This window comes from Globicephala melas, chromosome 3 (assembly GCF_963455315.2).
Source record: "Globicephala melas chromosome 3, mGloMel1.2, whole genome shotgun sequence".
NCBI classification, from domain to species: Eukaryota; Metazoa; Chordata; class Mammalia; order Artiodactyla; family Delphinidae; genus Globicephala; species Globicephala melas.
The window spans coordinates 115,170,631-115,186,271 of record NC_083316.1 but is presented as its reverse complement, the minus strand read 5'-3'; the positions used below and the strand labels follow the sequence as shown (position 1 = coordinate 115,186,271).

At 41.5% G+C, this 15,641-nt stretch overlaps 2 protein-coding genes across 2 annotated transcripts in view; one reads left to right on the top strand and one right to left on the bottom strand.

The window, feature by feature from the left end:
* Positions 1–6,553, bottom strand: part of CTNNA1 (catenin alpha 1) — a 345,218-nt gene extending 338,665 nt beyond the window's left edge. Inside the window, exons 1-2 of the mRNA XM_060296266.2 lie at positions 6,305–6,553; positions 2,436–2,543 (exon numbers count right to left, since the gene is read on the bottom strand). The gene's annotated coding sequence lies outside the window, so the exon portion shown is untranslated. The remainder of the gene's footprint in view (positions 1–2,435; positions 2,544–6,304) is intronic.
* Positions 6,554–6,895: 342 nt separating this feature from the next.
* ETF1 (eukaryotic translation termination factor 1) overlaps positions 6,896–15,641 on the top strand; it is a 28,187-nt gene continuing 19,441 nt past the window's right edge. The window contains exons 1-2 of the mRNA XM_030869484.2: positions 6,896–7,035; positions 7,197–7,300. Of these exons, the coding sequence (XP_030725344.1) occupies positions 7,215–7,300 (86 nt within the window). The 5' untranslated portion in view covers positions 6,896–7,035; positions 7,197–7,214. The remainder of the gene's footprint in view (positions 7,036–7,196; positions 7,301–15,641) is intronic.

Below are 15,641 nucleotides of genomic sequence, written 5' to 3'. Positions count from 1 at the left end.
TTTTGTGATGTTAGCAGCCACTGATGATCATTACCTACCCCTAGATCTCTAATTTCATTAAAGGTATACTATTCTACTTCTATCTTTTCTTCATTTTTTTATATGAAATACCTCTCTAGTGAGAAACTTCCCCTCATAACAAGTAACTAGTTACCCTGAGGTAGAGTTCATATGGGAAAGGCTTCTTTATTTACTGGTTTTTAGAATGAGTTAGATCTGTAGTATTAATCAAAGGTGAGACCAGTGAGATTTCTTGGGTGTCTTTGTGAACGCACGGATTTTAACTTATTTAATGTGCTTCAATTCACTGCAATTATTCTTATTAAGGCTCAAATTCTTCTAACTTTGGCCTTGGTAGGCTTTTCCTTCTGGCTTAGTTTTTTTTTTTTTTTTTTTTTTTTGCGGTACGCGGGCCTCTCACTGCTGTGGCCTCTCCCGTTGCGAAGCACAGGCTCCGGATGCGCAGGCTCAGCGGCCATGGCTCACGGGCCCAGCCGCTCCGCAGCACGTGGGATCCTCCCGGACCGGGGCACGACCCGTGTCCCCTGCATCGGCAGGCAGACTCTCAACCACCGCGCCACCAGGGAAGCCCCCTGGCTTAGTTTTGACAAGACCACATTAGTAAAGGACAGTATCTTCCATAAATGGTGTTGGGAAAACTGGACAACCACATGCAAATGAATGAAAATGGACCACTATCTTACACCATACACAAAAATTAACTCAAAATGGATTAAAGACACGAACGTAAGACCTGAAACCATAGAACGTATATAAGATAACATAGACAGTAAGCTCCTTGACATCAGTCTTGGATTTTTGGAATTTGACACCAAAATCAAAACCACCACCAAAAATAAACAAGGGGAGGGGGTACACCAAACTAAAAAGCTTCTGTACAGCAAAGGAAACCATTAACAAAATGAAAAGGCAACCTACTGAATGGGAGAAAATATTTGCAAATCATATATCTGGTAAGGAGTTAGTTCCCAAAATATATAAAGAACTCATACAACCCAATAGCAAAAAAATAATCAAAAAATGGGCAGAAGACATGAATAGACATTTTTCCAAAGACACAGATGGCCAAAAGGTACATGAAGAGGTGCTAAGCATCACTAATCATCAGGGAAATGTAAATCAAAACCACAGTGAGGTATCACCCCACACCTGTAGAATGGCTAGTATCAAAAAGACAAGAAATAACAAGTGTTGGCATAGATGTGGAGAAAAGGGAACACTTGTTTACTATGACTGGAAATGTAAACTGGTGCAGCTACTATGGAAAAGAGTATGAAGGTTCCTCAAAAAATTAAAAATAGAACTACCACAGGATCCAGAAATTCTACTTCTGGGTATTTATCCAAAGAAAACAAAAACAGAAATTTGAAAAGATATATGCACCTCCATGTTCACTGCAGCATTATTTACAGTAGCCAAGATATGGAAACAACCTAAGTATCCATTGATGAATGAATGGATAAAGAAGACGTGGTGTATATATACAATGGAATACTATTCAGCCATTAAAAAAAATGAATTCGTGCTGCTTGTGATGAGATGGATGGAATTTGAGGGCATTATGCTAAGTGAAATAAGTCAGACAGAGAAAGACAAATACCGTATGATCTCACTTATATATGGAGTCTTAAAAAAAACAAGCTCATGTATACAGAGAGCAGATAGGTGGTTGCCAGAGGTGGGGTTGGGGGTGGGGTGGGAGTGATAGGGGGCTGAGTGAAATGGGTGAAGAGGGTCAAAAAGATAGACTTCCAGTTATAAAATAAATCAGTCTTGGGGATGTAATGTATAATATGGTGACTGTAGTTAATTATACTGTATTGCATATTTGCAAGGTGCTAAGAGAGTAAATCTTAAAAGTTCTCACCACAAGAAAAAAATTATTTAACTATAAATGGTGATAGACGTTAACTAGACTTATTGTGATCACTTCACAATATATACAAATATCGAATCATGTTGTATAGCTGAAACTAATATGATGTTATACGTCAATTATACCTCAGTAAAAAACCAAAAGTCTATCAGGGTATTAAAAGTACTTTAAAAAAAAAAAAAAAAAAGACCCCCAGTAGTCTTCGTTCCTTTCCTTTCTTACTGATATAGCAAAGTGTTTCAGGCTCAATTTGTTCATTTCTGCCTCAGTCCTATAAACAGCTACTTCTCCTTTTATACTATTATCTATTTGTTAAATATTCCTATATCTTTTTTCCCCTAAAAAAAGACCATAAATTTAATGCCTGCACTACATCTAAAAAGAATGTTCAGCACTTACCCCAGCACTCTGCTAGACAGAAAACTAATACGCGATAAATATTTACGGAATTGAACTAAAAGATTAGCATCTGTCTAGCTATTCTACAAGGATGTCTACTGAGTCAAGACAGGCAGCACAGGAAGCATTAAGCACTTACCTCCTCCCCAGGTGGTCCAATGGCATGGCTCAATCTCACTCTAATTATTCTTTCATGTTATGGGAAGACCTACTCCAGCTCTAGTGAGTACTCCCTAGAACAAGGATTCTAAAAAAAGAAAAATAAATTTTTCTAGAGTTGAAAGAATGAGAAAAAAAGTTCTCTATGTGCATAAAGTTGGAAATCATTATAAGGTAAAGCATTTAATGGTCCATATCTGCTTAATTTAACAAGACTACAAATTAATGTAAAGATGTTTGGTTACCTAGAGAGGAAACTGCTGTCATTCCTTAGCTGTAGTCCCCCTTCCCACTGAAAGGTTACATTTCACCACTAGGTGTCCACAGGGGAGGAAATGATACCTTACACCGGCCCATTTCAAGTCACTTTCACACACATCTGCACTCCACAATTAAGCAACTGTGCCTTATGTCAATTTACACAAATCTTCAATCCTTTGAGTTTTATATTGTACCATGTAGGTCTTCTTCATAGACTTTTACTTATGTAAGATTTTTTTATTTACTTAAAGATGGAATCTACAGAACTGCATTCCTTAAATTCACTATGCTTAAGTACAGCCAAGAATTGAGGGCAGACTACACATTCCTTTATTTATAGAGCTCTACTTCATGAACCTGTAAGCACTTTAGAGATAGTCTAATCCAGAGATTTTTCAAACTATTTTTTATTTTTCTAGGCACAGAAACATTTTTTTTTTTCTTTTTGAACATACTATATGTAACTCTTTGATGGATGGACGGGGCAGGGAAAACACACGCAGTTACTAAGATACCTAGGAAAACGTCATCCATTCTACTAATATAGTTAGGGTTATAAAAACCCAGTATTTTAAACTCTAACTCTGAAAAGTTCTGAATTTCTAACAATCATTAACACACCAGCCATGGAAGCAGCAGAAAATATCCCACAGACTTATTTTACTGGTCCCCTCTTTCCACCAGAAGGAAAAAATCCCTAAGAATTGTACTTTGGATCTGTTCTTCCTTTAGTTTTTCAAACTTACTTTCTGCTAGAGAATGATCAGGTGAGTAGTGTCACAGATCCTCAATAGAAAGAGTATAGAAAACAGCAGAAGAGGACAGAACAAATTAGGAAAAACTAAAAAGAGAACTAAAATTCACTGGTGACACATGCTTGCTGTAAATGGTACTAGGAACTTCACACAAATTATTCAATCCAACAATAGTCCCAACAAAATAGATGGGATCCCCATTTTACAGACAAGAAAACTGAGATTCTGCAAGATTTAAGAAGTGACTTGTTCAAGGTAAGGAGGAGAGCGAAGGCTCAACCCTAAGACTTCCTAGCTCCAGACTTTTCTTTAACAACGCCATTGACTTCCAGAAGAGCCATGGGTTTGCCTTAGCAAACCTTTCCACAACCATCCCTTGCCGCCTTCTCCACCTTGATTACTCCTAAACTGGCCTCCACATTAGCAACCAATTATTTCATTCTGTACCTAACAGCACTTTGTTCTCAAGCTGCTACAGGTGTTTTCAACATCGAAACAATCCATCCCTTTCCTTTCCCCTGAATCCCCACCTATTTACTAGGAATGTCACCTATACCCCATATTTAAAATTATTACCTAATGTTAGAGCTGGGGGAAAAGTTCTGAGGTCATCAAGAACAAATCCTTCATTTTTCAGAGGACAACCTGTGCCTAGAGAGGTTATATATTCTACATTTTGAAAAAAATCTTTATCACCATTATATTACAGGAGGTTCCTCCTGAACACTGAATGGTCATGGCCTCCTCCTTGCCAAAGGAAATAGCATCCCTGTTCTATTGCTCCCAAATCACTTCTGCTAGAGATCCATGCCAGCTTTTGTCTCTAACACACTGATTTCCAACTCTAAGTGCAGAGATGGTGAATTTGCAGCAACTAGGCAAGTAAGCTTTTAGGGCTACAGTTCAACTGCCTGGATTTAGAATATTCTAAGAAAGAAATTGCAGGAATATTACTCAGCCATAAAAAAAGAACAAAATAATGCGGTATACAGACAAATGCGATGGACCTAGAGATTGCCATACTTAGTGAAGTAAGTCATAGAGAGAAAAACAAATATCATATGATATCACTTATATGTGGAATCTAAAAAAAAATGGTACAAATGAACCTATTTACAAAACAGAAATAGAATCACAGGTATAGAAAACAAACTTATGGTTACCAAGGGGGAAAGGGGAGGAAAGAGATAAATTGGGAGACTGGGAATGACATATACACACTACTATATATAACATAGATAACTAATAAGAACCTACTGTATAGCACAGGGAACTCTACTCAATACTCTATAATGACCTATAAGGGAATAGAATCTACAAAAGAGTAGATATATGTATATGTATAACTGATTCACTTTGCTGTCAGCAGAAACTAAGACAACATTGTAAGTCAACTATACTCCAATAAAAATTAAAAAAAAAAAAAGAAACAAGTTGCATATCTTGGTAATCACCAAATTTCAAGGATTCAAAGGTTAACAAACAGCAATTCCATCTGGGATGTCACCATGCTTACTTCAGCATGAATCACAAAGAAAAGCCTGTGAGCTAGTCTAGAAAGCCTGTAAAACTATCACACACGGACCTGAAGCAACACTATAAACATAAAAATGAGCAGGAAAAGAAAATCAAGGCAACCTAGCATAAAAAGTAGGAATTGGGGCAAAGGGAGTGAAGTAGGGAAAATCAAAGGACATGGTAGACAACCAGTCAGTAAGCAGTGCTTATGACTATTTAAGAAGGCCCATTACTAGGCACAGTGAATGGCACCCAGTAGAAGTACAATAAATATTATGAGTTAACATATGCTGAAAATTACAAAATGGAACCTAAAGAAGAGATTCCACTCTGGGAATTCATTTGCTGGGGGAAAGAAGACTTGCCCCCCATGTCCCCAACCTGAGCAACTCCCTTTTACCTTTCTTTGCCTGAGTTTCCCAATGTATGAAATGGGGGTAAAAGCCCCATTTCCAAGGTGTGGACAAAATTGAAATAACATGCAAAAAGGATTCAAAGCTCACACAAATGCAACCGCCTGAGAGCACCACTGGCATGTCTCATAAGCAATCTCAAATTTAATAAGCACAAGATGAAACTTTCAATAATCTCCCTCAACCTGCTCCTCATCTTGCCCATCTCAGTAAAGGAAACCATTTCAGTACTCTGGCCATCATTCTTGCCCTTCCTCCTCATCCAACCCATCATCCAGTCCTATCCATTCTAACCTTCAAATATCATTCACTTCTATCTGCACTGTCATCACCCTATTCTAAGCTACAATTATCTCTCACATAAATTACTGACCTTGCTCGAGCACACCAGCTTTTGCAGTTCCTCACATGTGTTTTGCTCCCTCCTGACAAACTCCTGTTCACCCTTTGGGTCTCACTCTAGAGTTTTCACTCACTCCTCATTCATTGCACTCTCACACCATTTTGAAGTACTTATGTATTTGTGCAATTATTTTCTTTCACAAACGGCTATAAATCCAACTAAACTAAGAGTTCCACGAAGGTAGGCACTGTGATTCGTTTGGTTCTCCTCATGAAAACCGGGTCTGGCACATAGTTTAGGCCCAAATATTTGAATGACTCCAGCTGAGGTGGAGACATAAAGTAGCCAACTACAACTCCTAACTCAAAAAGACAACTGCCCACGTTGCTTCAACACTCTCCCCATCTCCACTCTCAACAGCTCAGACCAAACCATTCACGGCATCAGATACCTCAGGGTTCCAACCTCAGGCAGCCCCTGCTTTCTCCACACACACACACACCCATAAAGTTCCAGGTCCAAAGAGAACCCCTCAGCCCTGGGGCGGGAAGGGACGTGCCTCTTTTGCCCCTGCGGGTTTCGGGGTGCCGGACTACCCAGGAGAAGTTTCCTAATCCGGTACACCCTGGCCGAGCGTCTGAACACTAGTCCGCGCAGCCGTGACGCACGCAGGCCCGAGCGCTTCGTTAGCTATGAAGCAGCAAAGTGCGAGGCGCTTCTTTGAGATATCTCAGACGCAATTTAAACCGCGCGTCCCGGCTCGAGCGTAAAGGCGCGTCGCAGACCCTCAAATGTCCATTCTATTCAAGAAGGTGGGACAGAAAACACTACGACCCACGCGCCTTGCCCTTTAAGAAACACCCCCGTTTGAGCCAGGCGGGGCTCCGAGTAAATCCTCGCGAGAGCCACCTGCTTCCGCCCGCTTCCTGCTCTCGGCTCTCCGGACCGGAAGGAAGGAGGTACTTCCCCCGCCCCCGGCTTCTACCTCACAAGGCAGCGCGGCCCCAGCTGCGGCCAATCGGCGGGCTCATTCTAGGCCACGGCCCAGAGAGCCAATGGAAAGTCGCGGCGCGCGCAGAGCTTCCTCTCTTCCTCACCGGCCCCTTCCCTTCCGCCTGCCGACTTCCACTCAGCCCCTGGCGGAGGAAGTGATGTCACAGGCCCCATGTGAGCGGATTGCAACACATGCAGCTGCCTGGAAAGAGGGAGCCGGTGTCCTACGTCAGAGCCGCCGCCGCGGAGCCGCCGCCGGGGAGGAGCAGCCGCTGCCGCCCAGGACTGGGCCCTTAGGTAAACCAGGGGAAGGGAAATGCCAGTGACCACCGCGGCGGGCCGCGCGGGGCGGGAAGAGGAGGGACTGTCGGGGGTGGCGAGGAAGGGGGCCGCTCTGCCCCAGCGGCGGCGCTAACTCTGTGGTCTTGGTGTCTCCGGGCCCCGCCGGGCCGCTCTAGGGAGGAGGAGGCGAGAAGATGGCGGACGACCCCAGTGCTGCCGACAGGAACGTGGAGATATGGAAGATCAAAAAGCTCATTAAGAGCTTGGAGGCGGCCCGCGGGTGAGCGCCGCGTCTGGGCCCCCCCATGCCCTCTTGGTTTCCGGACCCCTCAGGATGGCCGCCCCCGCGCCGCATGGCCGGATGAGGAGAACCGGGCACTAGCCAACTCCCGCCTTCTGGACCTCTGGGTAGTAGCCCTAGTCTTAGGGGCGAGGGTCTGCGCGGTTGGTCCGAGAAGGGGCCCTTTACCCTGTTAGGGCTAAGGGGTCCCGCTCCCGGGGCTCGGGCCCCTCGACCCCCTCGTGGTAGGCTACTGCTACTTTTGTACCCCTTTCAGGCGCTTGAATCCAGAACCTCCCGTTTTGAGCTCCAGGTGCTGCCACCCAACTCGGGTGCTGCTGGGGGAAAGGGCCAAGCCTTGCTTTCCGAACGCCTTCCCTGATTTCCTCTCTTCTCCTTCCTTCACTTTTCTCAGCCAAGCTTCATTAAAATGGCCTCCCCCTCCCGGGCTTCTGAGACCCGGGTGGGTGAAGTTTGGATGGGGCGGGAAGGAGGGGTTGTCAGGGACAACCTCTTTCTGACTTCCTCTGATTTCTCTGGGTCTTACAACTCTCCCAGTATGACTTCCTCCAAGTCCTTTAATTACTCCGTAGCTTCCTGGTGTTAGCTGTTACAGGAACCACCTCTAAACTGAAAATGTGTGCGGGGTCGGGGAGTGGGGGAGGTTTTGGTTGACAGGTGTGTATCTGTATATACAGGAGAAATCCCAGTTATGGGGCCGTTCATGTGAACTCTACCAACAGGGTCCCTCTTGGCCTCTCTCTGGAACTCTTGGGGTAGAGGTGCTGATGTATTAGTATTAATGCTTGTTGAAATTCAGAACTGGATTAAGCGGGCTTTGAGGGTTTTTTGTAAATTTGGGTAAGAAACTATTAGGTGTGTTCGTTTTGGGAAGGGGAGACTAGGTTAAAACTGACTTTATATGTTCTTTTTTTAATTAAAAAAAAGTTGTTCTTTGGGGGAAGGTGTGTCAGAGGTATATCCGTTCTCTCACTATATTACTTTATTTTGTTCTTTTTCCCAGTCATAGAAACTCTTTACTTACAGGAAGTAGGGGGAAAAAGTGTTTGGAACATGACATATTTGTACGTCTTCAGCATTCTTAGAAGAGCAGAGTGGCTTGTCCTGGGCCATGTTAAAAGTTATTTTCAGTACAGGAATTGGACATTCTGGTTTCCAGCACAGGTTTTGTCCTTGCTTGGTAGATTTGCAAGGATAGGATTCATCAAATTCATAGTTGTTACTGCTTTATGAAATAAAGTATGCTTAGTTCCATTGAAGGCCCAGGGCTAACAGTTTTGTCATTGTGTTGTGTTGTTTATAAATTTATTTATTTTTTATTTATTTATCTTTGGCTGCATTGGGTCTTTGTTACTGCATGTGGGCTTTTCTTTAGTTGTGGCGAGCGGGGGCTACTCTTCATTGTGGTGCACAGGCTTCTCACTGCAGTGGCTTCTCTTGTTGCGGAGCACGGGCTCTAGGCGCGCGGACTTCAGTAGTTGCAGCACGCAGGCTCTGTAGTTGTGGCTCTCGGGCTCTAGAGCGCAGGCTCAGTAGCTGTGGTGCACAGGCTTAGTTGCTCTGTGGCATGTGGGATCTTCCCGGACCAGCACTTGAACCCGTGTCCCCTGCAGTGGCAGGCGGATTCTTAACCACTGTGCCACCAGGGAAGTCTCTGCCATTGTGTTTTGTTCCTAGTAATTAGTGACAGTTCTGTTTGGGGTGAAACTTCTGAAAGTTTAGTCCTCTTCAGTTACTGGGGCTTTTGCTCACTTTCTAAGATATGAATTGAAGATAGCAGCTTATTTTTCATTCAGTAGGTTTGTTTTTCTTTGAATTTAATACGACATTCAGACCTAGATAATAATCTTAACCAGAATTTGAACACAGATGATTCTCTGCTACATGGTAGAATGAATAATTATTCCCCAAGTGTGAGAATACTGTACAGGAGGAGCAATATAGGTCATGACCCATTATGATGCACTACCAGGAATTAGCCGGGTTCTTTTGTTTCACTAGCACCTGCTGTTATGTTACTTGAATCCTTCACTTGAGTATGGCTTTTACAGTTTGCTGTTGTTACTGTTGTTTAAAGCTGGATGTACCCCTTGGGTTTGTTCTCTTATTACTTTAACTTTTTTTTCGTTTATTTGGTTGCGCTCAGTCTTAGTTGCGGCACGTGGGCTCCTTAGTTGTGGCATGCATGTGGCATCTAGTTCCCTGATCAGGGATTGAACCCCAGCCCCCTGTATTGGGAGCGTGGAATCTTAACCACTGCACCACCAGGGAAGTCCCTCTTGTTACTTTAACTTGAAGGCAGGTTCACACATTAGAACTTGAATACATTACATACTCTGAGGAAGTCTAAAATATGAATTCAAACTATAATTTGCTTCTTGTCCAAGTGAAGTGACACTGAAGATAACAGTGCTTAATAACAGCATTCCCTTTACTGCTTGATGAAGGAAGCTCATTCTTAAATTTGTTCCTATCTATGTTACCTAACCACTTGATACTTTTAAGCTCCTCTTTAAAGCTTTTAAAGACTTTAGTCCTTTGATTAGCAAAGTCCAGTAAAGTTTAAAGCATGCTAAAAATGAGGTTCTCTTTGCAGAACTTTTTTTCTAAGTAGTAGTTTTTATACAAGATTAAACTGTCCTCTAAACAGTGTGGTTCATAATCGTGTCTTGCTTTGCCTACTTTGCTTTTATTCAGGATTTGGTTACATCTTGATCCCATGAAAATGTAAAATCTTGGCCATCTATAGGTATCAGGAAGGGAGTCACACGTTTCTTCTGTTTAACTCAAATGGTTATTGGTATATACCAATTTCTTTTTGAGAATAGCAAGATTGTATTATCATGGTTGAGTTGTGTTAGTCAGACTCATTAGATTATAATAGTATACAGTGAGAAATGTTTTTCCTTCTTTGCCTAATGGTAAAATACTAATAGGAGAAGCGTGATGGACTTTAAGCACAAACTGGATAGCACAATAAATCTATCTGTACTGGTGTTTAAGGGGCAAGTTGTGGGTTTCAGGAGAAAACAGGTTGTGTTCAAGCATGGTTATTAACACTAGATAGCACTTAGTGGCAGATGAGTAGAATGGCTTTGGAAATGAAGATTTCTTCTCCACCTCCCACCCCCCAACACACACACATACCCCCCCCCAGCAATTCTGGGCATGAGAATCACAGATTGGTTTGTTTTTAACCCTGGCTCTTAAGGTATGCTGGGATAAGAGTAATTTTGAAATTGAGATAGTCAATATGTGATTATCTTGATATATGACCCCCAAGGTGATGTAGCTTTAAAGGGGAACCACCTGTAAAATGGACTCACTGATTAAGTACATCTGAACAGAGTGAAGTTTCTAAGCACAATAATTTATTGCACACTTGGCATGTTATAGACATTGTGTTAAGCAATACATTATTTCATTTAACCCTCACAAAAAGTATTGCCACCATTTGGTGGGAAAGGCAGACTAAGGCTGTGAGGTTAAATATCTTACTTTCTGGAATGTAGCAGATGCCCAGAATTTGAACCAATGTGCTGTACTGCCCCATGGATATATTTTATGTTTAAAAAAAAATGCAAGACTACACTACAGCTATAACAGACTGTTTTATGCTATGGAAGACCACTTATAGGGGCCAAAATGACTAAAATGGGGAACTTGCTAGGAGTCTTTTTGTAGTCTTTTTGTCATACTTAATTTTCTGAGTTAAAAAGTGTGTTACACGTATAACTTGAATTTAAGTTGGGTGGAACATACATATTTAGCTTCATATAAGCCTGGTAGAATGTTGGTTTCTGTTTATGCTAGTAAAATAACCAGCTAATTCTTTTCCTATATATAAGTCCCACTTAAAGTTAATGATAGCTCTTCCCGGTTGATGATTACTCTTGGCGTATTCTCTGTAGTTGGCTTAATGAGGATAAATGTGTACATAAGTCAACTGGAACTAGGACAATGTGGATGGAAACCATGGTTGTGGGTATTTTGAATAAGGAACTAAACCAGGTGAAGATATGTAGGAGAAAGGCAGTTGGGAAATTTAGGTTGTTTTTTCCTAATGTTTTCTGAGCCAGCAAGAGGTAGCCACAGAAATTGTGTTGGAAGCTTTATAGTTTTCAGGTAATAAAATCATAACCAGAGCCTGTTATTACCAAGGACAGTGGTGAATGTAACCAAGGAACAGACAAGGTTCATTTGGGCTAAATTGTGTCTGTGGGTATTAGAATATTTTTTCACTTATCTTCGGCAGGGAATCTTATTTCACATATAATGAGGGCTCAGTCAGATAACCCATGTTTGAAGATCAGCACAGTTTCTAAGCTTCATTTGAGTCTTTGGGCATTTTTAAAGCTTTTGTTAAAAACAACTTGTAGATATCTTGACTTTGAAGGAAATAAATTACCTGGCTTTACATGACTGTCTTTCCTGCCCCCAAATATAACTGGTGGGGGGACTATCTTTTTCCTCTACTCTGAGGAGTTCTGATCCTAGATGTGTGGTTTTTTGCCCCACACCAGGCAGTTCTCCAATTCTCACTCTACACCAACTGAGCGTTCCTACAGTTGAATTAGATTCTGACACTACCCAGAGTTAGTGTTGGATCCCACTAGGTAACGGGGTCAGTCCCACAAGACTGCCCACACTTGTGATGCCAAAGCAAGTCCTACCCTACCCTACTTCTCAGACAGGCTATAATTTGGGGGTTCCTATGACTCCCTCCTTGGGTTCAGTAATTTGTTAGAATGGCCCAAAGATCTCAGGGAAACTATTTATGTTAACCGGTTTATTACAAAGGATATTATAAAGGGTATAGACGAACCGCCAGATGAAGTGGTACATGGGGCAAGGTCTGGAAGGGTCTGAGTGCAGAAGCTTCTGTCCTTGTGAAACTGGGGTATGCCACCTGGGTTTACCAACCCAGAAGTTCATTAAATCTTGTTCAAGAGGTTTTTTTATAGAGCTTACTCTACAGCTTCCTCTTCCCATAGGTCTGTAGATAGAGCAGAAAGTTCAGCCCTCAGAAAACTTGGTCTTTCTGGTGACCAGCTCCATCCTAAGTCTGCCTAGGGGCCCCACCCTAAGTCACTTCATTGGCACTCCATATGAATAACATAAACTCCCATCTCAGGAAATTCTGAGGAATTTAAGAGCTTTGCTAAAGGCCGGGGACAAAGACCAAAATCTCCACAAAATTCCTTACGTTATATTGAATTAGAAGTTAGTAATTTTATGAAATCGTTGAATAGGTTTTTTAAAGACAAATAATACAGATTGTTTATATGGTTCGAATAAATTAAAGTATCTAAAATGTGTTTGGGTACCTTTCCCAAGTGAAAATTGTTGATTAGTAGAACACTTGGAAGTTCTCAAAGCGATGAATTTCGGGTACTTTTATTTTTACTTTTGTTCTCCATATCCTTAAAGAGCCGGCTGTAACTAGAGTGATACTTGGTAGTTTTTCATACTAATACAAGAATATTCAGGCTCTTAAAAGGCTTTTTTCATCCTGTGTTCTGGCTTCCCCTGCCTCTCCTGTCTCTGATTGTTAACACACAGGTAAAAGACCCCGCTAGAGAAAAGTCAGGAATTAGAATATTTTTAATTTCCTGAGAAGAGATGAGTGTAGAACAAATAACTACAGAGGTCTTGGTGGCTTCTCACTAAGGGGTCAAAATACAGATGCCACCAACAGGTCTGAGCCATGAGAAGAGAGCAAGAAAGAGGTAGTAAAGGGAAGAGGAGGAGATAAGAGTAGGGTGTGGTGGTGTTCCTCAGTCCATTCCAAGTGTCATAGGCTGCCTGCCTTAACTCGGATCTAGTCCTAACTGCCTCTGTATTCTGGCATGGTGTTCTGTGCACTGTGAACCTAATGAACAATTACTTTCTTTGAATTTCAACTCTTGACAGACTTCTCATTGTAACAGCAGATACACTTATCCTTCCAGGAAAGGAAGGCTTGCTCTGGACACATTCCTAGGTAAGCAAGAGTACCTAATTAGAGTACCATTTAAGGCAGAATGTAATGTAGGTCTCCAGTGTCCCCCCCACCCACACCAGTTGGACCTCTTTAGCAGAGGGCCCTTTTTCTTTGAGCTTGGGGTTGAGGGTGTGCTCAGTGTGGCAAACCTTTCAGAACATGTTTGGTTGTGAGAAAACTTAAAATGTGGGTTTTGTAGCAGGGCTAAATGGTTTTAGATCCTATTTAAAGAGAAGGAGAAATCTGCCTCTTTTCCCTAGACCTACTGCTGGAACTGTCCCTCTGAGAACTTGGGCAGCAGAAATTTTTTCTGAGTCCAGCCTGTTCTCCAGGGATCTCAGAATAGAACCTTCTTCTAGAATACATTCGATAGCTGTCTCTTAATTCTTCAGCAGCCTGCTCTTTTAGTGGCGGGGGAGAAAGGATTTAGAGGGGGTTCAAGATTCTTCTTTCCAGCAAGTTGGAAATTATGAGATTTCTCTTTGGGGCAGCTGTCCTCAGAGAGCATGATGAAGTTCCCTCTGATAACAGCTTTCTCTTATGCCACTGGACATACTTTGAACCCTAGCTTACTGCCTATCAGGAATGAAAATTTCCTCTTTTTTTTTTTTCTTTTTTTGAACAGGTATCTTTTTCTTTGAATGTAAGTGAATTGAGATAAACAATGATTGCTCTTTTTCTCACTTCTAAACATAACTGAGTTTGATTAAGAGCCATAATTTCATTATTATTCTTGTGGATACAAAGATAAAAACACTTGATTCTTGTACGTTGATAGATTGATCAAGCTTTCTGTGCTTTAATCCAGCCGTCTCTCTTTTATCTCCTTAATTTGTATGTAATAGGTGTCTTTAAAGTATTTACATGTTCGCTTTGTCCTTTTTTTTAACCTCCAAGTTGTTTTATATCTTTTTTAACACCAATTTTTAGACATGTAGCTTTCATCCAGTGTATACTTTGTCTTTACTCATCACCATCTTTTCTACCCAGTTCAGAGGACTTGACATTTTCAGGTGCCTGACAACAACTTCTTGTCATGCAGATAACTTGGGGAGTACTGGTCCTGTACTGTTCTGTTTTCACATTTTTGTTTTATCCTTTAAGGTCTCCTTTAGAAGAATGATCCTAGTAAAACAAAAGATTGTCTTTTTCTTGCCATATCTGTGGCCTTGTAAATTGGATTTTCCCCCGAACTCACATCTAAGTATACGAAAAACAAAGCCCACAAATGTATTTTTTACTATTAACCAGTCAGCTTACAAGCTTCATCAAACATCTGCTGTAGGTTGGACATTTATACATTTAGGGGAGCAGTGTGTAATACCATGAGAATGGTCTGACACACAACTTTGGAGTGATACTATGAACCATTTCTGGCCCCAGAATAACCTGGTACATGTTGAAGGAGATGTAGTGTAAGCAAATGATTTGGGTCTTGAATGAGGCATTGGGCATTGTCAAAAACGGAGAGATTGTTTAACTACTTGAGCAGATTTCCTAGGCAAGTCAAGTGTTTCAAAGAATGTAACTGTGGGCATTGGTATTATTTGGTTGATACAGTATCTTTGATACACTGATGTAGTGGAGCTGTAACTGAACTGAGACTTTGAAATGGTCATTGAAATTCATTCTTGATTAAAAGCCAGTTAGCCTAAAATTAGATTCAAAAGCTTTGTGTTGGTCGATGGTTGGTGAGCTGTCGGGGTATTGAAATAGTGCAGAGTGTTTGCATATATGTGCCTTGTTGGTAAAGTTGGCTTGACAGAGTTTGACAGTCCCAACACCAGTTTGCCTTTCAGTGTAAATAAACTTTAGGGTGCAAGTACGGAAAATGTACTGATCCCCAAACATTAATTCCTTAATACCTCTGAATATTTTTAGCTTTTTACTGAAGAAGAAAAAAAGTTTTCTTCCTATTTGGCTATCCCATTCTCTGGCATCTTCTGGCCTTTATGACTCTACTTAAGAAAGAAGGCTCCTCGGGAAAGACAGGGTTAATCAAATAATGAAACTAGTTTTCTGAAGATGGGTTGAATAGCATACATTTTGGCTCCTCACAACAGCTCTGTGAGAAAAGCTATTACTGCTATTTCATGGATGAAGAAATTTGAAGTACAGAGAGATTAAGTAGGTTGCCTAATACCACAGTCTAGTACGGGGCAGTGCTAGATTCTGTTCCCACTTTCCTGATTCCAGAGCCTCTGATCCTAACTATCGTACCACACTGCCTTGCTCTTTGATTAGTATTTCTTTTGCTGAATAGAAACATCTATTCTCTTTTGAAAGGAAGATTCTTGTCCAGGGAGATCTGCAATTTACTAGAGGGAGCAGATCTGT